A 23,151-nucleotide genomic window follows, 5' to 3' on the forward strand; every position below is an offset into this window, starting at 1 on the left:
TTTTCTGCCTCCCTTGTATCGTGAACGTTTTTCCTCAATTCTCATGCTTCTGTACACCTCCTTGCCATAATTATGCGGATCGTATTTATAACACTGCGTGCAATTTGCATAAATGTTCAAACTATATATATTGATCGATGAATCGATGAACAAAGGCATCATTACACCCCCTAGCATTGATCTCTCTAGGTTAGCCCCGTCACCTATGACTGCAGGAAAATACCCCCCCCCCCCAAAAAAAAATTGCATTCAATTTGGTTCTGCACTTGATTCAGGACAAATGCCAACTCTTGATAATTAAAAAAAAAATCGCAGTATGCCCATCGCACGACGAACGTTACTCTCCATGGCAGAGCAGGTGGCAAAGTGCAGCCCCCTCTACGATGTGTAGCAGAGGTCACGTGACGGGATCTCGGCGGTAGCTCTGTGACATCCGCTTCCGTGGGTGCCGTTCTCTGTAAATACGAAGGGGGGTTGCACTGCGAGAGGTTTTCGCAGACCTTTTGTCTCATCACATGACACGGGCAGCGTAATGCTGGGGAAAGAAATAATTGACTGAATCCGTATTATTTTAATGCTTGATTACTCCACCTAGGTTTGAACTCTAGGCTGTATAATTAGTTCTGTAGGTAAGATCCCAGCATTGGTTTGGTTCATCTTCACTGTAGGAATCTCAGTGTGTGCGTGAGAGCTGTTGGGTTGGTATTTGCCTTCTGGAACAAGTGGCGGTGTTCCAATCGGAGGAGCTGGGTTGGGGGGGGGTGGGGTTCGTGCCCTCTGTGGGCCCTGTCATGAACGATGGCAATCATTTACCCCATGGACAGCCTCACTGAGTCTCAAGACTCTTTTTTCAGGAGGGTCCTGCTTCAGCGCGATGTTTGCCCAATTCCTTTAATGAGTGTTTGGCGTGCGGGAGGAACCTCGGAGAAAACCCACCAGCACCACCACCACCACCACCCATACGCGGGGGTGACACTCAGCACGGCCATCTCCTGGCCACCTCGCAGCCCCACGCCTACAACACCTGGCAAGACCTGGTGGTCACCCATCCAAGTACTAACCAACCTTAACCCTGCTTAGCTTCTGCGCTCCGACGCACAGTAAGGTGATTTGGTTGCCGCTAAAACGTGCGTCCTGGTGTGTGTCCTGGTGTGTGTCCGTGCAGGCAGAACCGTGGTTCCCCATGCAAAGCTACGGGGGAGGAGTGCGGCCCCCGCACACTCCGCTAGGGGGCCCCGCGATGCCTGGAGTCAGCATGTAAGGCCGATGCACCCCCCCCACCAGCCCCCTCTTCCCCCAACTGCACCCCATTCCCCCTACCCCCACACCTCCCCCTTCCCCCCAACACCCCCCTCTTCCCCCCCCCACCTTCCCCATTCTCCACACCCTTCCCCCCCCCCCCCCCACATTCACGCTGCTCCGCGCACTTACAGGTGTACGGCTGCGTTATCCGTAAATACGCGACGTCTGCTTAAACGGCAACAACAAACTTGCATTTTACGTCCACGACGTAGCAAGTGTCTCGTAGCACGCTGCTGTTTTAGCCTTAGGGACCCACCGATGGCAGCTGTCCCTTCGGGCAATAGTGCACGTGAAAGATCCCGTGACGTTATTAGAAACGGAGTAGGATTCGTGTTGACGGCGTCACGGTCGAAATCTGCCAAATTTGATCAATCGCTCGCCAATTACTTAATTGGGTGAAACCGCTTGGATGCATTGCTCTCTATTGACGGACTAATTGCCCAATTGCTGGCCGGTAGCTGCTTCAAACCTTGTGGCACGCGGGGACAGCTGCGACGTGATATAATTTGTCGTAAGTGTACATTGCATTTTTATTGCACTGTGTATATTGCGCTTTGCTGTACTCCCCAGTGCGAATAAAAGACTCAATTAAAAGTTCTTCCACTGCAGTTCACTCGACATGAGGCTGCCAACGAGCCTTCTTAACGGTTGTGGCGTTACATCCTGCCATGTTTTATGATGCAACCCAAGCCACGCATGAATAATTAAATAACCGAATGAACTGCGGAAACTGTGATGTCATGCAACCGCCATTTTGCCAACTTCAGTTGGAAAGCGTTTAGCAGAGTGGGCTAAATCCCTATAACTGTTATGTAATTTGTGTTTGTTTCCTAAATACTTCCGCAATATATATTTTATATAATTTTTTTGTTAAACAGCTGTGATTATGATTGTGACAATACAGTACTGTGGTCAAGTGTGTTTTGTGTAACCAGGGTGAGAGCTCTAGTGACCGGGAATAGAGGAGTCAGTGACCGGAGGGGGTGGGTAGTTACCTCAATGACCAAAGGAAAAACTAATTTCGGCAATGAGGCGTCGTGACCTCGTATTGTACGAAAAACCGTCCTCTCGTATCACGCTGATCTAAGTTTAAATGTGGTGTTGTCACGTGACTGGCATGTCTCTAATTAGTCCGTCGAACTTTTGGCACAGCGCTATTTTAACGGGTATAGCGCGAGTTTATTTACAACTTTAATCTCAAGTTTTCTTAGAACCTTTTTGTTCAGACAATAAAATTTTTGAAAATTATAATAATCAAAATATCAAAGAATTTCGCATTACGGGCGGATACAGTTTTCTTCATCGTATCGTATATCATCGCCGGGTGACGACGCAGTGGCAACGCTCGTGCCTCACTGCAGGAAGAGCCTGGGTTACATTTCTGACTCTGCTGCCTCTCCTTGTTTTGCATGGGTTCCCTCCGGTGGTCTCTCATTGCTAAAAAACGCACACGCACAATGTCACTGGTTTCCTGCAAATTACTCGATCTGGATTACATGCACAGCAACCGCAGCAGCAGCAACAACAACAATCGCCCCGCACCCCTTCCCCCCCCCCCCCTCGTGAAAAAGAGTTGAGACTCGGTGAGACCTTTTGCTGGGTGCACAAGCGGCTAATATAATAATACCAAATGACAATCGCTGTGTGTATATATTGCGGTGAACGGCGCCGGTTGTGGTCGCGTTTGGTAATCCTCCTTCCCCCTCCCCCGTGTTCCTTCGCAGGGGACCCGGCGGCGGACGTCCATGGCCTAACGCCTCCAACCCAAACTCGGTGGGTCCCTCCCGGCCCGCTCCGAAATTTCACAGCCGGCCTCGCGCGTCTGTCGCCACACCTTGGGCCTCGTGCCGGCGGCCGTTCGCGTCGCACCGTTTGCCCGTTGTCGTCTCCCACCGCAGTGGTTCTCAACCGGCAATGTCCCCCAGGGGGTGTACACAAAGCGATTTTACGTGAAAATGTATAATCCGCGGGAGTCATTGGTGTGTGTAATGACGTGTGAATCTGCCAATATAAAATAACTGCGATAAAATGTAAATCCGCATGGCAACCTCGGACTATATTGAAGACCTTAACTCATTGATCGTCAACAATGTGGGTTTCCAAGAGTAACCAGCGAGCGCGAACGAATTGCGTCGCGCAATGCAAGCGTCCGTTTTTATTACTCGTTTGCGGTTACTTAGTGTAACCTCACAAAACGAACAAATGGTTAACATATTGATGTTCATTATTCGTACATTTATTTCTCAGAACCATGTTGGGTCAGGCAAGGGGTGGTCCTACTCGGTTGAAAATAAATTCAATTCAACAAGGGGGGAAGGTGCAGTCGCCAACAAAGGTTGAGAACCACTGCTCTATCGGAACCGGGGTGGATGCTAAGTGACGTGGTAACTCGTGCGTATCATTTAAAAAATATTGCTGCGTTTGCTCTATTTTGTGATGGGGGTGTGGGGTGGGGGTCATGATAAATCTCTCTTGAAGATAATGAGATAATTATTTGAACGGATTTTTTTTTCAAGTTGTGTTGCCATTACGGAATTGCCATGGATAACACCGAGGGCAGATTGATTTCCGATAAAAATCAGCACTGAAGGGTTTGCCGGCCAAGGCGATGATGTCATGCCCGTGCTTGCGTGATGTCATCCCGTTCGTGCGGCTCGGGACATAACGTTACCATCGCTAATTGAACACTTCCCGAGGACGAAACGCGATGTTGGGGGGGAAGCATCACAGCATCTGTGCCATGCGTGTGACTTTTGTAATTAAATTAGCGATGCGTTGGCGAGGTTCGCACCACCCTAGGCCGCGTGTCATGGTTTCGCCCGACACGGCCGCCAGCTGTGGTGTCGGTGCCGTCCAACGTTTACCGAGTGAACGGATGCCCTCAGCCCGGGCCGCACTTGGGGGTGGGGGGGTTTGGGGGCCGTAAGCGGCCTGGCACTGTTACGCCCTGTGACCATGTGATCAGCTGTTCTCTCTCCATTTTGCACTGAAGCTTTTCCATCTGTGTTCCTCTTCCCTCCGATGTTATTCCGTCCGTGCCTCTTTGCGTCTCTCTCGCTCGGCCGAGCCCCATCACCGAGTCGCTCGGCGTCTCCTCCGTTTGTTATTTCCTGTCTCACCTTCTTCCCTCCCCCGCCCACCCCCTCCCTCCCCACCCCCGCCCCCACCTGTCCTTTTTCTTGTAGGCTCCCTTTTCAGCTTCTTCTCCCGGAAGCTACGGGGTATGTGTTCCACGTCTCCGCGAGCCATTCGACATCCATGCGCGCGCCTCGCTCCCCTCCTCCGCAGTTCGTGCTTGCTCGCTCACGCGGCCGTCCTCGTGCGCCAGCTTGCTCGTGTCCGCGTGTGCCCCCGCACGTGCGTGTGTGTGCGTGCGCGTATTTGCTTGTGCTGCTTGTGCTGCCCGCCTTCGTGTGTGCGTGTCGGTGTCCGTGTCTTCCGCCGTTGATGTGCGTGTCTCTTTGCCCGTCTCGTGGGGTTAACGATGCCTGCTCTTGTTGTGTGTGCGCGCGTGTGTATGCGCGCATGTGGGCATCTCCCATAGGGTGCCCCTGGTAGTGGCGGTCCTCCCGGAACCCCGATCATGCCCAGCCCAGGAGGTAACTATCGCACGGTGTCTCTGCCCCCCCCCCCCTTTACCACGACACTGCAGCAGAAAACATGCCCCCCACTAAATAAGCACAAGTGCCATGAGCAAGCAGCACTTATGAAGGCCAGCACGGCACACGAGGGGGTGGTGTTGCCGGAACCATTCGTGGCTGCCGTTGTTTTCCCCAGTACCGGCATTTTCATGCGGCACCAGGTACTCATTTAATATCGAGTCGACCAAGTGATAATCCCAGGACCCCTTCAGATACTCGCCACTGAAGTTGGCCTTGAGCGGGAATCGAACTTGGATGGCTGGGTCCGTAGTTCATTGCGCTCACCGCTCCTGCTTACACGTCCAGACGCGAGCAGCCACACAAACTGCCGAGTGTGCCAGCTGAGCTTGAGTGCGATTATGGGTTCAGGTTAATCTGTGTCACATGGGGAAAAATCAGAGGCTGAATATTAAACAACCTAATAATTAAACAGACGTTCATTGATAGTGTTGTTTATTTTCTACTTGTAAAAACGGCTGTCTCTATAGTTCAACTCAGTTGCTGAGCACAAGCTCGGAGGCCCAAAACGTCAAACGGCCGGCAACAAACAGCACTCCACTATCAGTTGTGATGTTTAACAGTTTATTGAATTGAGCAGACTTATCGTTTAAGAGTTTTGGAGAATGGACCAAGGGTGGTATTTGGAAAGTTAAGCAGTGCGAGGGAAGAAGCAGAAAGAGAAGCATTGTGACCTGCAGTGTGGTGGGTGGGTGTTGTGAACTGCAGTGTGGTGGGTGAGGGGTTGGGTGAGTGTTGTGATTTGCAGTGTGGTGGGAGGGTGAGTGATGTTACCTGCAGTGTGGTGGGTGGGTGAATTGGTGAATGGGTGGGTGTTGTGGCCCACAATGTGTTGAGTGGGTAGGTGGATGTTGTGACATGCAGTGTGGTGAATGGGTGGGTGGGTGTTGTGACCTGCAGTGTGGTAAGTGGGTGGGTGGGTGAGTTAGTGTGACCTGCCGTGCAGTAGTTGAACACCGTGTGCAGGATGAAATGAAACGGTCAGGGTCTGGTCGACCAAATCCTCAACATGGATGGAGTAGTTAACGAATTTCAGTTCACAGGAACGGTAACCGTGGTAGTAGCAATAGAAGAGTGACAGGGAAGCGACTAGCCGCCAGTGAGTGAGCGAGCGAGCGATTGGAGTGGATCAGTGAGTGCTGGACCATCAGTCGCCCCGGCCGGACCGCACTGCAGTTAGGTAGTAACTGAGCGCTCCACCCCAGATATCCGTTAAGAGTCGCACTCCCCCCTAGTTTTAGATTAAATAAAAACCATTACTGACGTTCAGTTGACTTCCAGTAGAGGGGGTGGAAGAATCCCGTGGGAGTCACGTGGGTGTCTTGTCACCCCCATGTGCAGGTTCCCCCGGTGGCCCCCACCCTGCCCAGGTGCTCGCCGGACACCGCCTCTCACAAGGTGAGCGAGCGTCGGGCTGCAGCGAGCACCATTACCCAAACGTCCCTTCTACCTTAGAGCAGCCAGATACTCGTTTTTCCACTCGGCAAACCAAGCCGCGCGACGCCGGCCTCTCGCGGGACATCCGAATCTGGTTCGGGGTGCCAAGCAGAGCCACGGACGTTGGGGCTCGCGGACGCGTCCGTTGCGTGTGATGGCGGCATGGCTCTTGATCGCCACGGTCGACGTCTAAGTGCGTCACGGCTCGGTTCCTGCAGTGGAAAAACCAACCTAGCTCCTGAAGCCGTGCCGGGAGGGCTCGGCACGGCCCCTGTGTAGCTCCTCGGGAGGAGCGTTATTATTTTTCCACTGCGCAGAAACCGAGCCGTACTGCCGACGTTGCATGCAATGAATGCGTCAAGAACCCCGCGCCTCTGGCCCAGCTTTGGCCACAAGCCAGATACAGATACCTTTCTAGGCCAGCGAATCGCAGTTTAGTTTTGGCTTGGTAAATTGCCGTCGGAAAACCACCCATGCGGTGTCCGTGGTGGCTCGGCCTCGTGTGCGTGCCAGTGGATTAAGGGTATGACAGGGCAGGCAGATAGGCTCAGCGTTATTTATAGTCAAGAATATTGTACCCCCTTGGAGGCCAAACCAATCATGTGAGCAAGCTGGATTTAGGAAAGGTTTTTCTACCATCGACAACGTCGCTAGTGTGCAGGGTCACTGCAGTGTTACCGCACGTCAGCTTGGCTGGAGTCGCTGCCACGACTGCCCGTTGCGTCGCAGATGTTGACTTGTGATGTCCTGACTGTGCCCGGGGGCTGTTGTCTTTGTTGCTCTAGACTCGACCGGCTCCAATGAGAACATGTACACCATGATGACCCCAGTGCCTCCCGGAGCGAACCGGCCAAACGTGAGTGATCCCAGGGTGCCAACACCCTGACTCAGCAACACCCTGACTCGCCAACACCCTGACTCAGCAACACTCTTACTCGCCAACAGCCTGACTAGTCAACACCCTGACTCGTCAACACTCCGACTTACCAACACCCTGACTCGCCAACACCCTGACTCACCAACACCCTGACTCGCCAACACCCTGACTCAGCAACACTCTTACTCGCCAACAGCCTGACTAGTCAACACCCTGACTCGTCAACACTTCGACTTACCAACACCCTGACTCGCCAACACCCTTGACTCACCAACACCCTGACTTGCCAACACCCTGACTAGTCAACACCCTGACTCGCCAACACCCTGACTTACCAACACCCTGACTCGCCAACACCCTGACTCACCAACACCCTGACTCGCCAACACCCTGACTCGCCAACACCCTGACTCAGCAACACCCTGACTCGCCAACACCCTGACTCGCCAACACCCTGACTCGCCAACACCCTGACTTACCAACACCCTGACTCGCCAACACCCTGACTCACCAACACCCTGACTTGCCAACACCCTGACTCACCAACACCCTGACTCGCCAACACCCTGACTCGCCAACACCCTGACTCAGCAACACCCTGACTCGCCAACACCCTGACTAGTCAACACCCTGATTCACCAACATCCCGATTGGCTAAACACCCCGACTAACCAATAACCTAACTCGCCAACACACTCGACTAATCAACAGCCTGACTCGTTAGAACCCTGACTCGCCCACACCCTGACTCGTCAACACCCTGACTAACCAACACCATGGTTAGCCAATACCCTGACTCGGCAATGTCACCAACAGTCTGACTTGACACACACACATCAGGTGTCCAATACGAGTGGAACGATACATCAACCCTTCGATTAATATTGGTTGTGCAGCTCATGGTACATGCGTTCAGTTGCGTGTGTAGGAGTCGATGTTTTTCTATTGATATACGTTTCATGTAATGGGTTAACGTGACCTCTAGCCATTAGAGGCTGTGATATTCGCCACGGTTTTAAACATAATATCTATTACTGCTGTTGTTTTTGTTTAGAATTTGTCTTTTTTTCCCCATTTTCATCGCGATTGCGCTGTTGGCATCGCGTCATAAGACAAAGAATCCATCTGTAACTGTCACGGAGCACTGCGATGACCCCTCTGTGTTTGAGAACTGCTCAGAGAAGTGGATATCGCAGGACTACTACTGAGATCCCTTCAAGTGACCTCTGGACACACACACACATGGGGGCAGCACTTTCCTACCCGTCCAACTGCAGATTAACATCGTCACATGACAGTCAAACCGATGTTTCTTATTCTCAGAGCTGGAATTGAGGCAAATTTAGTCCGGCAGGCAGATTTCTCACGACGGTTGAGATTTTTTTTCGCGGTCATTGGTTGCCGGGCTCAGACCATAGTCTCGCTTCACCGGGTAACTTATTCTAACCACAGATGGCTGCCTGGATTCGAACCAAGGGTTTCAGTGGTGCCGGCTTTAACCCTGTGACCTCCGAGCCACCCGGTCAACCTCCCAAGATGAATTGGTGAATTAAATTGCGACCATGAATAGTGGCAATTAATTAACTTGCGAGAAGGACAAATCATTAAACCCTCAGGTCCCCAATGCGGTCTCGACAAAAGCAGACATGCCAGTTTTAATAACTCGTACTTGACAGATGGGGGCTTGGAAATCGCAAAATGAATATATGAGGATTTGATGTTTTTTCAATCTGTCAAGGTTAGTTTGGTGCCTTTTGGCTGGGCACTATGCCTGTTTTTTTACATTTGAAGGACTACAATACACAATTTGGGAGAGTTGAGAGGTTAGGTTGTTGTTGAGGTTGGTGTTTTGAGTTTCGATTGTTACTGCACAGGTCAGAGAAGCTGGAACAAAGCAACTGAAAATAAACACGTGGCCTTCTGTATTTAGGTCCAAGCGGTAGATGCTAGGATTTTCATGGCACTAGAAGATAAAGAATTGGAAGTTTGTAACAGAATGTGGCATTAAAGTTTTGCAGGTATGTCTGTGGAAGTGAGGTTTTCATGGGTGGGACACGTGCACAGGGTGGAGGTGGATGGGGTTAAGCAACTTGCAATTTTTGAACGGAGCTGTGGCAGGATAGCTCTGTCGATGTAATTGAGAAGAGGAGGAGGTTGTGATTGGGTGGGACACTGCGCGGGCGGAGGAGGGCACGTGGTTACATTGGAGTGACACCCAGAGGGTGGTAGATGCCAGGTGGAGTTAACATTGTCAGAGTGATCCTTGAAGGATTGGTCAACCGTTAACAAAGGGAAGGACCACAAACGGGATAGTGGAATCCTGCAAGTGGACACCTTTAGATGGGTCGGGTGCTGACTCTGCAACAGTTAAGGGATCTAGCAAACGGAAGGAAGTGATTCCGCCTGGTGGTGGCATCAACGGCGCTGGCAGCGATGACCTCTTTTGACTTTTGTTTTTCACGATGTGTGAAAATAGAATTCACCGCTCACCCCCCGCTCACGTTTTCCCTCTCATCTCACTCCATTCGCCTCTACACACTCTCCTACCTTTCCCACCTCTCCCCCTCTCATGTATATGTATTTATGTAAAATTTATTTTGCACCGTACGTAGCCAACCGTGCTAATCGGAGGTGCGGGGGAAAGGCAACAAACTAAATACAACAAGCAACTAGAGCTCTACTCGCCACGATGCACTCTCCTAACTCTTCATCTCACTCTACTCCACCTGCACAATTCATATCTGGCACCCAAGGTCTCCTGTCGAAGCCCGAAAATCGACCTTCGCTGAGTGGGAGGTCGCCCATTCTCCTTGCTGCCCACACGGCCTGAACTCCCTTCCCCCAGCCATTCGTGCTGTCGATTCCCCCACCCATGTTCAAGTCCTGGCTTAAGTCGTTTTTCCTCTGCCCGTGACCGACTGCCTCGCTCTCTATCCTTGAAAAATTCGACATGCCCCCAGCGTTTCTGTTCCCAGCACGTTGAGTCGCGGTCGCACGTGTGGACGCTTCGAAAATCCACCTTTGTCTTGTGTGATTGTATTGTTATTGCTTCCGCCTGAAGGTTTGAATGGCATGGCCTGTTGTGTTACAGTTCCCAATGGGACCTGGAGATGGCGGAATGGGCATGGAATCCCATATGAATGGATCTTTAGGTGCCTGTGACTGCTCTTGCGTATACAAACAAACGCACACACACGCACACGCACGCGCGTGCCTCTAGCCCTCCGACGCGTCTTCGGGTCGTGCCGCATGTTGTTGTTCGGCGCGACGTCCGATGTTTTCGCTCCACGTGCCGGGTGGGGTTGGGTGAGGGGGGGGGGATGGGGTGGGAGGGGGGACTTCCTCGGGAGCCGAAATCTTTTTTCGGGACGTCCCGCCAAACGGCACGGCGGCACGACCCGAAAACACACCGGCAAACAGCGGATCAGCCGCGACAAACCTGCGGAGCGCGCCGCAACACGCACGCTAACACACACACAAGCACGCGCGCACGTTTGGCACTCACGTAGAATGTTGTCCGCCCCCGTGAGATATATCGGTGCCTTTTATCTTGCGACGTTTATATTGCAGGGTCGGCAGATATGGATGGAATTGCCAAGGTAAGCTGCCCCCCGGGGTGCCTCTGCGTAGAGTCGTGGGGGCACACATGAGGAGTCCGGCCACGTGGACACTTTTGCTCCACTTTGGAATTCCCTCCTGTCGGCCCTTTTCCCGAATTCCTCTTATTTACCGAAATAAAACGCGTTCAACCCTTAGCTGTTAACGCTTTCACGAGTGTTGCTTGATGCCGGCCCCCTCTCTGCTTGGCGGTTTTCTCTCCGCCTGCTCAGCGACTTACGATAAAAAAAAACAAGAACGTGGCGTGCGATTGTGATGATTGTCGTTTCGGTGGTAATCGCTTTGCAGTTCGGGGGGGTGGGGGGGTGGGGGGGCGCTCCTTGTGATTTGAGCATGTTGCATGAAGAGTTGGCAAGGCAAGTCGGAGCACTGAGCCGGCACCGCTGAGAATCCTGGCTTCTAATGCAGGTTTCAATCGGTGGTCTCGGCACTGTCACCAACGACTGCACGCACACACACACACAGACAATGAATTTGGCTCTATTCTAGCTCTTGAGAACATACAAATTTTTATCGGTTTGACTGTCACGCGACGGAACACCACTGTCTGCGGCAGGGTGGGTAGGAATGTGCTGCACCCCCCCGCCCCCTCCCAACCCCGTCCTCACCTCCTGTGGCTAAGAGGTCACTTGAAGAAGGCATCTCTCAGAGGTAGCTTTGCGATATCCCCATCCGCGGGGCCATTCTCTGACGACAACACGGAGGGGGAATTCACCGCCGTGCGAGAGAGTTTCGGAACGGATCCTTAAGTCTCGCGGACGCGATGCCGATAACGCGACCGGGACGAAGCTGGGGAAAACTTGCAGGTGTAAGCTAACGCACTAACCCCCCACCCCCTCCCCCCGTCTTGCGTGTGCGCGTTTGCGTGGGTGCGTGCGCGTGCGCGTTTGCAGAATTCTCCCAACAACATGAGCGGGGGAATGAGCAACGCCCCGGGGACCCCCCACGAGGATGACGAAATCCCAGGAGGCTTTCTCAACCCCTTCCCAGGCGACAGCGTAAGCTCCCCCTCCCCTCCTTACCAAGGGTACAATAAACCCTCGCTCCCCTCCTTACCAAGGGCACTGTAAGACCCGCGCCCCCCCCACCACCACCACCACCACTCCCTTACCAAGGGCACGGTAAGGTCCCCTCTCCTTGTCGGGGAAGAGCGATGCATTGATTCGTGAATTATAATCCACTTTTGTTGCTGAAGCACAGATGCGTCAAATCCTGAGTGCGAATCGACGATTGTTGTTGTGACGGCGTTGTTGTTTCGTACGCGTCGCGTGCGTCATGGGGTCACGTGACTCTCGCTGCCACTAGAGGCCGCTGTAATTAGGAAATTACTTCGTCGTTGAATCGATCCGTCAGCCGCGGGCTTCGTAGGACCTTATCAAATCGTAGAGGGTAGGCAAATCGTTGCAGACCTACCTACCCATTGCTACTACCGGATGAAGGCCTCTGCCCACCAAGTTGCATTTGACCATACTACACCGTGCCGGGTTGGTGAAGGTGGTGGGGGCGGGGGGGGGGGGGGAAGGAGGTGACTTTCGGGCGCCCAGGACCAATTCGGACGTGGGTTTCGCTTTGGCTGGCCAGGAATCAAAGTTATTTCACCGGGTTCGTAGCGCGGCATGGTAACTTTGCACACGCGACGCATGGGAGCAGAATGCGATGGGTTACAAACAGTGACGATTCAATGGGTGGCGAATGCGCTGCCACCAGCGTCAGAAGTCTCGATTTGACTCTTTGAATCGGTGCAAGACTTCATTGCTTACTATATGTACACGCCAGAACATGCAGTCGGTTCAACACGTAGGCTTTCGTGACCAATGCAGTGTTGGTGCACCTTTGAGGGACTGTAAATGGGACAGGGGTACTAAAGGGATTGTAGAGGTTAAGTGCCGCGCCGTCCACATTAAACGTGTGTGGTGGGGAGCGTGAAATGTTAAAGGGTCTTGCAGGGGTGGCCAAATTTTTTTATCCTACGAGCTGCGCAACAAAGAGTGAGCGGGGCCTCGAACCACGAGACACGCATGGCCTTTCACGCCGTGGTTGTCCCTCGGGCCTGTCACGCTCTGTCGTCACGCGGTTCGGTCACGTGATGTGGTCACGTACCAAGGTTGTCATGCCGGGGTGCTCAACGTCGGGGTGATCACGTAGGGGTGGTTACGTGAGATGGTTACGTGAGATGGTCACGCCGGGGTGGTCACACCAAGGTGGCCACGCCGGGGTTGCCACGCCAGCCGGGGTGGTAACGCCAGGGGAGTAACGCAGGGATAGTCATGCCAGCGTTGTCATGCCGGAGTTGTCAACACGGGTTGGTCACCTGAGGTGGTCACGCCAGGGTGGTTAGGCGGCCGGTCCGCTCACGTTGGTTGCTTTCGAATTTCGATATCTGCGGCGGCGCCCTAGGAATACTCCGTTGGTGAGTTCCTCGGGGTTGGCACCAGCTTCCGCAAGATTATTTTTTCTCCCACATTCAAGACAAAGTTTTGGAAAATAAAATCCTAGTCAAATTTACAAACGGTCATCATCCCTATCGCGAGCCGCGCTTGCACTGCCCGTGAGCCGGGTGCATCCCTGGGCCCACTGCAGTGGGGATATGCGAGCGTAGTGCTCGCAAGCCACGAAGGAGAAGGACGAGAGTGCAGAGATGTGTGCATGTCGCTCCATACAAAGAGAACCCATGCCATGTGCCCACGCGGTTGGCGGTCGCGTCAGGCATAAACGTAGCCGAGAGTGGGTTTCGCATCGGCCTCGCGGAGGCTGCATGTGTTGTAAATTTTTTTGTTTTTCTACCGTGTAGCACCTTACGCGCACACGCACCTTTGCAGCTTTGCTTGCGGCATCCCACCCTCATGTCAGACGACGTGCCGCCCCCCACGAGGGGCGCGCCGGCCATGTCGCGTGCACAGCCACTCTGCGTGTTCGTCCCCATGGTGGGCTGGTGACTGGGCTGCTCAATACTAACCCTGACATGCGTCCGTACGTTCACACATGTGCTTTCTCTGGGTGCCTTGCTCGCTGTCCTCCTCCTCCTGGTCCTCCTCTTCCTCGTCCTCATACTGTGCCGCCCACCCAACATCTGCCGTTTGCGGTGGTGGCGGCGGCGGCGTCTGTTCCAATGTGGTTCTTTGGCGGCTTTCGGCCCGCGGGTGTTGCGACATTCTGCCCCGGCTCTACTGGGAGGGAGAGACGGTTGGGGCCGCCGCTGCCGCCACCGCGGCGTGCTGTGTCCGCGCTGTGCGGGTTTTGAGGCCCGGCAGTTTTCCGTGGGACCGCTTGCGTTTTAGACGCTGCACGCGCTCCCACTGCGTCACCGCTGCTATGGCTGCCGCCGCTGTCACTGCCTCCTCTCCCAGCCCTCCCACATGTAGGCCAGAGCAGCATCCTTCCGCTCGATACGTACATACCCCTTTTTTCCACTGGCACATCCGAGCCGAGCCAGCACAGGAGCTCTCGTGGTACCGCTGGTCTTCCACTGGCTGCAGGAAGCAAACTGCGCTACGCCGGCCTCGCGAGACATCCGAATCTAAGTAGAGCCACGGACGTGGGGCTCGTGATGCGTCCGTTGCGTGTTATGGCCGCGCAGCTCTCGATCGATCGCGGCATCGCCGCCATTGTCTCCGTGCGTCTCGTCTCAAACCGAGCCGCGACGCCGGCCGTGTGCCGACGTCGCGGCTCGGTTCCTTCAGCGGAAAAACCAACCCGGCCTCGGCGTGGCCCCGGCACGGTTCGGTTTTGCAGTGATAAAGCGGGAGATTGATTTGAGTCAAAATAGCCGTAAACGCCCCGTTCCAATAAGCAACCGGTCAGAATTTCTCTCCGTGGTGCCTTCGGGGTTGTTACCGCGCGCTGTCCGGCGCAGCCATTCGCTCCCACGCGGCGCCACGGCGCGCAGCGCAACCCGAAAACACACAGAGAGAGAGAGAGAGGGGCCGCGTAGAGCAACAACTTACGCAACCCCCCCCCCCGCCCGACCCCGACCCCTAAGGCAGTGGAAAGAGAGCGACCACCGCCCGCGGGACAATTTCCCAGAGGGCGAGATGTGGGAGGACTGACGACTAACCGGCTCGTCCAACGCCCCCCCTCCCTCCAAAAAGCCCGCTTCTGCGAGTTGCTGCTGCGATCGCCCCCCCCTCCCCCTGCTAGCCACCCTCCGGCTCGCTCACCGGCCGGCGTGCATGCCTGACCCCCGGCGCCGAGACACCGTCACTGACCACGAGTCTCTCCCTTTGGTTTGTCCAGAACCTCTGAAGCGCCGCCGCACACCCCGAGTAAGTGCTGCATCCCCAGCGCTGGTTCTCCCACTCTCTTTATCTGCCGCGTCTGTCTGTGCTCTGTAATAAATGCCGCCTCCGCCGCAGCGTCGCCCGGCCGACCGGCGACAGGAACGCGCTTCTTCCCCCACCCCGGTCGCGGCGGCCACCCACCCCCGCTGCCCGCCCCCCGCCTGGCTCTCCCCTCCGTGGATTGTGGGGGGGGGGGGGTGTCGGTGTGGGCAGCGAGGGAGCGAGGGAGGGGATGCGATTGTGTGGCATGTGCCAGGCCTGTATTGAGCAGCATCAGCACCAGTTGTATTTGGAATTCGGATTTGGCCCACTTCTCTGTACGCACGGATGTGTGGTTTGCTTATAGTACCTTAACATCTGGTGACATTTGGGTGTGTTGACTTACGGTGGTGGTAGTAGTAGTAATTACAATTTGGTGTTTAATATTTAAGAATGTGCGCTGTGTTCGGGTTGTGTAAAATCGGCGACGTGCGTTTTAAACGGTGAGCACCGCGCTTGCGGTGGTGGTGGTGGTGGTGGTGGTGATGGTGTCTGCGTCGGATTTTAACCGCGCGCGACGGTGTTCTACCCCTTTTTGCCGTGTGACACGTGCGTCCGTGTGTAATTCCAGTTCTCTCCGGGCATGCCGATGGGGGTGTGAGTGCACCCCCTGTGCAACAGCAGCCAGCCGGGGTCTCCCCAGAGCCTCCAGGACCCCCCTGTAACCAGCATGCGCGCTGTCGGGGGGTGGGTGGGGGGTGGGGGTGAGGGGGATCCTATCATAGTCCAGTAACAACACCCTACACGCACGCACACACGGGCTTTTACGCACACACACCACGCTGTGACGTCCCGCACAGCCACGCTTGTTCCCTCGCCGGACACGCGCGCGCACCTCCCGACACACACGCACACACACACCGGCTTCACGTACGCAGTACTACACACGCACGACGTACACACCTCCCCGCAAGCTGGCTTAAGTGTACACAGACGTGCGCGGCCAGGCGAAATTGTTGTACATACCAAGAGAACTCTTTGTTTAAATGTGGTTTCAATAACGATGATGGTCCTCGATTTAAATGCCACTTTCCGGAGAGCAGCGTGTCGGGTGGGGGCTGCGGGTCCGCCCACGCGTCGTCCTGGACGCCCGGCCGATCAAGAAAAAAGGAGGCCCGGTTCGTCTCATGGTTGTTGGCGGCGACGTGGTGGGGGGGGCGGGAGGGGGAGGGAGGGGTTGGTGGTGGGGGACACGGGCTGGGGGGGGGGGATGTGTTGTGTTGCTCACGGGAGAAGCGTTGTTCCGTCTGTAGTTGGGAGTCGGTGTATTTCCACGGAGTGCATGTCCTGTGGTGGTGGGGGGGGGATGTTTTAATTGAATCGCTCGCCGTACGCCGCCCTCCCCTTGTAGGGACGGGGTTTGCCCTCTATACTCGATGATAATTATAATAATCCACGGCGGTTTTGATGGCCCCACCGGTATTCGCTCCGCGAACGCAAATCAAGGTGGAGGGAAGTGTACGGCTCCATCGACGGCAGATTTCTCCTGTTTGGTCGCAAACTTAAAAGCTGAACGACATCAAATTTGGCAACTCACACGGTGCCTCCCCCCCCCTCCTCCCCGACACGTTACCCTGCCCTGCCCCCCCCCTCGCACACACTTTTCTAAAAAAAAAGAATTGATGAAAAATCTGTATCCGTGGCGATGCCAGTGCTCTCATCTCCACAGTAACCACTCGGCGTACCGATGGCAAGTTGCCTCCGTGGCAACCAGAAGCCATACCGCAAGGGTGCAATGATGTCCACGAAATAAGTGTTAACGTTAAATAATTACCTAACCAATTGAGATAACAAACGTAATATTCCTCCCCATGAATTGCCCTGTTTAGTGAGATATTTTTAAGCGTACTGCATGTCGAATTAGTTTTGTTCTGTACCGTAGTTCGTCATTTAAGCCTCCCCCTCCCTGTAGTTGCGTATTTGTTGGCGTCCCCCCCTCTCTTTGGCTTAGCTGCGTTGTTTATACAGGGTACCCAGCCGCCAACCGGGATGATGGACCCCCCTAGAAGAGAGGTCCCCCCTTTGGCGGTCAGAGGTGTGTCCCCCCCCCCCTCCTCTCACAGCCCACCATGAGGAGGGGGGGCAGGGTGGGGCGGGGAAACCTCGTACGCCAGTCCTGGGGCGGCACAGGGTTCAATTACAAGTATTTTTTTTTAATCATCATTATTATTCAATTTGATGTGTTAGTGATGGTGCAAGTACATTTTAATATAAAAAAAAAATAAAAAATCGCAAAACCCGAAGGTAACGTAGATGGACGGTGTATAATGTCGCCAGCCGCCGGTGCAAGTGCGCGAAGCCTCCATGGCGATGGGGAGTGGGGGGTGGGATTAGTGGTGGAGGAGGTGGCCCCGGGGAGTAGAGAGGGACCTGGTCCCCATGGTCCCGTTGCAGCCTCGGTCCACACAGGCCCAGAATCCCGTGGACCCGGTTCTACGTGGACCTGTTGCCATGGCGATGGGCTTCTATACCTCCTTTTTCCACCGTACAACCGAGCCGCGCTGGGGCCATGCCCCACTACCCCGATTCTTTTTTTTCCCACTGCAGAAGCCGAGCTCTGCCGCTGACACCGCACAGCGAGTCGAATCGCACGTAGCCAGTGCTTTTGGCGAAAATAATTAACTCTGGCCCTGCTTGCGCCCCCCCCCCCCCCCCCCCCCCCACCGGGATCGCCGCGGTGGCGAGATGTTAACTACCTCGCCTGGTATACAGGAGGTCTTGGGTTCCATCCCAGCCCTGATGCCTGCTGTGTATTTGGAGTTTGCATGCTCTCCCCGTGGTCGCGTGGGTTTTTCTCCGGGTCCTCCCTATGCGTTTAAAACCGGCGTCACGCGTTTAGGGTATTGGGCTGCTGTAAATTTCCACAAGCCACTTGATTGGGCTATCATCTGTGGCCAGGTCGCTTCTGAAAAAAGAGCTTGTATAGCTCAGTGGGCCTTACCTGGTAAAATATAATAGTTTGTTTCCTGCTCAGCTGGACTAATAGCCAGTGTAAAACCACGCGTGCAGTGAAGAACCCCGCAAGGGCACGGCGCGATTGTGCCAGTAAACAAGGGGTATTGGCAAATTGCTTTCATTGTATCTGTTTCCATGGCCGTAGGCTCAACGTCCATTGATTCCATTGGATCAACATGTTTCCATAGAAACAAGCTCCACTTGAACTGCTTCAATTGGACCTGTTGCCACGAGAACGGTCTCCATGCCAACTGCTTCCAATGGACTTGTTTCCATGTGAACGCGTTTCCATGGGAACAGACTCTGTAAACTGGTTCCACTCTGGACCTGTGTCTGTGGGCACAAGTCAACAGTGTTCATGGGCACGGTCGCGTTGGTGGACCTTTATTGTTTTACATCAGAACAAGACTCCGCGTGAACCGGTTCTATTCGGCCCGCCCGCACGAGAACAGCGACGAGCGTGAACGGCTTCCGTGGCAACATCGATACGCGTCAACTGGTTCCCGTTGGACCTCATTTCCATGGCGATGGCTCTCTGGGGTAGGGGGGGGACCCAATTTTGGCAGGAGAAAAAAGACCCCCGGCTCCACGGGGAGGCGCGGCGAGGGGGCTGCTGCGTCGTTCATCCCGTGTACACGTTCTCTGTTACCGACAGTGTCATGTATATTTCAATGTACACAACCCTTAGGCATGTTTGCGCCTGTGCGTTCTTCAGTTTTATTTCCATGCTGTGTAATATGCTGTTATTTCTTGCTTTCTCGCGGAGCCATGAACTACCAACAATTAAATAAACATCTTTTGTTGTCGGTAGCCGTGTTGTCTGTCCCGGGCCCCCCAATTTGGGGGGCTGCCTCTCGCAAATCTTACACCTTTGCCTGGTTTTACCCCGACTTAATATTTTTTTTTCTCATGGGGGGCCAGCTGTCATCGGTGGGGGGTGCCCTCGGCCCATAATAAAACAACTCCCGTTGGCCATCGAAATGATTGAGACGTGATGATGCAAGACGCGTTTCGGCTGCGGTGGTGGGATTTCATGCAAATCTTTACTCAAGTTGTGTCGCAGCAGAGGCCAGGGGAGGGAGGTGCGGTGTTCCATGTTTGCTGTACAGCTGCGCTCATGTCCAAGTGTAATCTGAGGCAGATGACTTACATGCATGCGGTCACCAATGGCTTACAAAGCCGTTTGTTCTGCACGTGGTTTGGTCAAATTCGGGTTCCCGAGATTTTGCAATGTCAGTTCGCCACGGAACTAAATATTATTATTGTGCGGCAGGTCAAGGTGGGAAAAGTGCTCGCCCGACCCCGAGTGTCGATAAGACATCGGTTGTAGGAATCTCGGAAGTAGCTCTATGATGGCACGTTCCGCGGATCGGTTTTCTCACGCGGGGGGACATCGCGATCCTCTTGAGGCGAGAGCAAACCTTTGCAGGGAGGGGGTATAGACAAAAACATTGCAGTTGATGGTCGAACTACAGGGGTGGACGACTACTCGATTGCGTACATTAAGAATCAAAAAAATATTCCCGATAAACATGCAGCAACATGGTTGGGAACCGTTAGGCGAACGTACCCAATTTTTGCTGCCTTATGGGGCCATCCATTTAGTGCGTAGGCAGAAATCTGTCGACTTGACCCCCTCCCTGTACGCACGCGGACTTTTTACACCTTTCACCTGCGTACGTTCGCCTGATGCACCCCCCCCCCCCGAATCCTATAGAACGGCCGATATTTAATCCACGCAAAAACGATCAAGGGTTAAACACATTCCTGCGGAGGGAGCTGGTAGGAACGTTGGGTTGCTCGGTCAATGGCCAGGGTCAACGGCGGCGTGGTGTATTCCGCAAATATGCCCGACTGTGAGGGCGGGCACAAGCCGGCGTGAGTAGGTTAAACGTTGAGTTTTATAAGGGCACCACGGGGTGACCTGCCCCTCCCCACCCAGCCCCACCCCTCCCACTCTCCCCACCCAGCCCCTCCCTGCACGACGGACACAATAATCCCCTATGGGCTGGTGTAACCAGGAGGTTCCTACCAGTATAATATTAACGTGTTTAAGCAAACAGTCCACCGCCGGCTACATTAAAGAAGTAAGTTGCTTACCTTTAAAACGTTTGTCTGGTGTCCGCTAGGTTCAAACGCCGACTGAACCCAGTCGAACAGGTGACGCATTGTAGGGATTTCGTCAACACGTGCAGGCTGAAGCACAGCAGCGTGATAGCTGCAGTCAGGGGCACGGTGACACACACGTGACATCTCTCCCACAGTCTCGCTTCTCCCGCTAGTACTTGGTCTGACAGCTTAAGAAACTGAAAAGTGGCTCATTTAAAGGCCAATTTCGACAAATTATTATCGAGGCTTCACCCCCCCCCCCGTCTCCTATCCGTACATTGTCAGTAGACCCCCCCCCCCCCCATACGCAAGCCTACGCATTTGGGTTAATCCCCCCTCCCTCCATGCGTACGTCATAAATGGATGGCCCCTATGCACGGCGGCGTGAGCGTACGAGCCGCGAGTTTTGAGAACCGCGTGACATTTGTTCAACACGCCCCCTGCTGGCCATTGTTGTGTACTACGGCGTGTCGCAGATAACGCATTATCTTGGGCTCACACCGTTCAGGAACATCCAATAGCCATCGCTCTTGATGATTGGCCACAGCGACAATGCTCCCCAGTTACAAATTGTTTTTTTCTAACTGGCAAGGCACACTGAGCGACCTGGGCATCAAACACGGTGGACATTTATAGCAGTCAAATTCTGAAACGCATGTTTATTAATGTGGAGGGGAAAACCGGATGACCCAGAGAAAAAACTCACGCGACCAAGGGAAGATGGATAGACATGCAATCTCCAAATATACAGCAGGCGTCAGGATCGACCCCATGACCTCCTGTATACCTGGCGAGGTAGTTAACATCTCCTAGCCACCATGAGAGACACGCAAACTCCAAATATACAGCAGGCATTCATCTTCTTGGTTCTTTCGGTAAAGTCACGTGACTTTACCGAAAGAGCCAAGAAGATGAATCCCTGCAGTCACGAAAGCTTTAAATCGAAGTATACAGCAGGCGTCAGGATCGAACCCACGACCTCCTGTATACCTGGCGAGGTAGTTAACATCTCCAAGCCACTGATGATGATGAGAGATACGCAAACTCCAAATATACAGCTGGCGTCAGGATCGACCCCATGACCTGTATACCTGGCGAGGTAGTTAACATCTCCTCGCCACCATGAGAGACACGCAAACTCCAAATATACAGCAGGCATTCATCTTCTTGGTTCTTTCGGTAAAGTCACGTGACTTTACCGAAAGAGCCAAGAAGATGAATCCCTGCAGTCACGAAAGCTTTAAATCGAAATATACAGCAGGCGTCAGGATCGAACCCACGACCTCCTGTATACCTGGCGAGGTAGTCAACATCTCCAAGCCACCGTGATGATGATGATGAGAGACACGCAAACTCCAAATATACAGCAGGCATTCATCTTCTTGGTTCTTTCGGTAAAGTCACGTGACTTTACCGAAAGAGCCAAGAAGATTAATCCCTGCAGTCACGAAAGCTTTAAATCGAAATATACAGCAGGCGTCAGGATCGAACCCACGACCTCCTGTATACCTGGCGAGGTAGTTAACATCTCCTAGCCACCGCGGCGTTTCCATTCGTCCCACCCGGCACCATCCCGAGCCGCTTTGCATGCATTGAGAGCCAGATGAGCCAAAATGTGACTTTGGAATATTTACGTGATTCGCCCATGGACTTCCACGTGTTCACTTATCCAACTGAGCGGATCTTGGTGAGTCATGTCCCCGTCTGTGTGAGTTAAGTTTATTTACATGGCACAGTAGGGGGCATAGCTGGTGCATCTGCCAGTCATCTCGGGCGGTCAAACCCATGGCACCTGGGTCTATCCCATGACCTGGCAGCGAGCCTTCGACACTTCACGTGGCCTCAATGTGCACGTAGCCTGGCACAAGCGCTGTGATGACGTCACCGCCATTTCGTGGCGAATGACGGCTTATACATTTCACGATATATCATTATACTCTGGTTTTTTTGGTAAAGTCACGTAGGTAAAAAATAAATAAATGAAAAAACAACTAAATTAAATCACTACGGTTCGGAGGCAACACAAGCTTCCGTCTTCAGGTGGAACCGTCACAGCCAAATTCACTGTGATAAGTGAAGAGGGCTAAGAGAGAAACGCGACTATAGGGTAAGAGGGGGGGGGAGTCAAGGTAGGGGGGAGGGGTGGGGGGGTAAGGGGTGGGGAGGGGGTAAGGGGTGGGGGGGGGTAAGGGGTGGGGGGGGGGGTAAGGGGTGGGGGGGTCAGGGGTGGGGGGGTAAGGGGTGGGGGGGGGTCAGGGGTGGGGGGGGGGGTCAGGGGTGGGGGGGGGGTCAGGGGTGGGGGGGGGGTAAGGGGTGGGGGGGGGGTCAGAGGTGGGGGGGTAAGGGGTGGGGGGGGGTCAGGGGTGGGGGGGGGGTAAGGGGTGGGGGGGGGTCAGGGGTGGGGGGGGGTGTAAGGGGTGGGGGGGGGGTGTAAGGGGTGGGGGGGGTGTAAGGGGTGTAGGGGGTGTAAGGGGTGTAGGGGGTGTAAGGGGTGGGGGGGGGGGTGTAAGGGGTGGGGGGGGGTGTAAGGGGTGGGGGGGGGTGTAAGGGGTGGGGGGGGGTGTAAGGGGTGGGGGGGGGTTGTAAGGGGTGGGGGGGGGGTGTAAGGGGTGGGGGGGGTGTAAGGGGTGGGGGGGGGGTGTAAGGGGTGGGGGGGGGTTGTAAGGGGTGGGGGGGGGGTGTAAGGGGTGGGGGGGGGGTGTAAGGGGTGGGGGGGGGGTTGTAAGGGGTGGGGGGGGTGTAAGGGGTGGGGGGTGTAAGGGGTGGGGGGGGGGTGTAAGGGGTGGGGGGGGGGTGAGAGGTGGGGGGAAGGGGATCGTGACGTCACCGCGCTGCTACTGGCAACCGCGCGACGGTCACGTGACGGCGCTGGCCGCGG

At 54.4% G+C, this 23,151-nt stretch overlaps 1 protein-coding gene across 12 annotated transcripts in view; it reads left to right on the forward strand.

Annotated features, from left to right (window-relative positions):
• Positions 1 to 18,974, forward strand: part of LOC133349769 (single-stranded DNA-binding protein 2-like) — a 36,951-nt gene extending 17,977 nt beyond the window's left edge. Inside the window, exons 10-20 of one of the 12 annotated variants that reach the window (XM_061563504.1) lie at positions 1,166 to 1,257; positions 3,027 to 3,075; positions 4,488 to 4,523; positions 4,847 to 4,901; positions 6,303 to 6,359; positions 7,184 to 7,254; positions 10,367 to 10,427; positions 10,846 to 10,873; positions 11,762 to 11,891; positions 15,127 to 15,155; positions 15,781 to 18,974. In XM_061563504.1, the coding sequence (XP_061419488.1) occupies positions 1,166 to 1,257; positions 3,027 to 3,075; positions 4,488 to 4,523; positions 4,847 to 4,901; positions 6,303 to 6,359; positions 7,184 to 7,254; positions 10,367 to 10,427; positions 10,846 to 10,873; positions 11,762 to 11,891; positions 15,127 to 15,135 (588 nt within the window). In that variant the 3' untranslated portion in view covers positions 15,136 to 15,155; positions 15,781 to 18,974. Of the gene's footprint in view, positions 1 to 1,165; positions 1,258 to 3,026; positions 3,076 to 4,487; positions 4,524 to 4,846; positions 4,902 to 6,302; positions 6,360 to 7,183; positions 7,255 to 10,366; positions 10,428 to 10,845; positions 10,875 to 11,761; positions 11,892 to 15,126; positions 15,156 to 15,780 lie in introns of all 12 variants that reach the window. The other 11 variants (XM_061563531.1, XM_061563513.1, XM_061563495.1 and 8 more) reach the window with 11 other exon arrangements.
• Positions 18,975 to 23,151: the final 4,177 nt, after the last annotated feature.

This window comes from Lethenteron reissneri, chromosome 4 (genome assembly GCF_015708825.2).
Source record: "Lethenteron reissneri isolate LAM-NWPU_2019-01 chromosome 4, ASM1570882v1, whole genome shotgun sequence".
Taxonomy (NCBI): Eukaryota; Metazoa; Chordata; class Hyperoartia; order Petromyzontiformes; family Petromyzontidae; genus Lethenteron; species Lethenteron reissneri.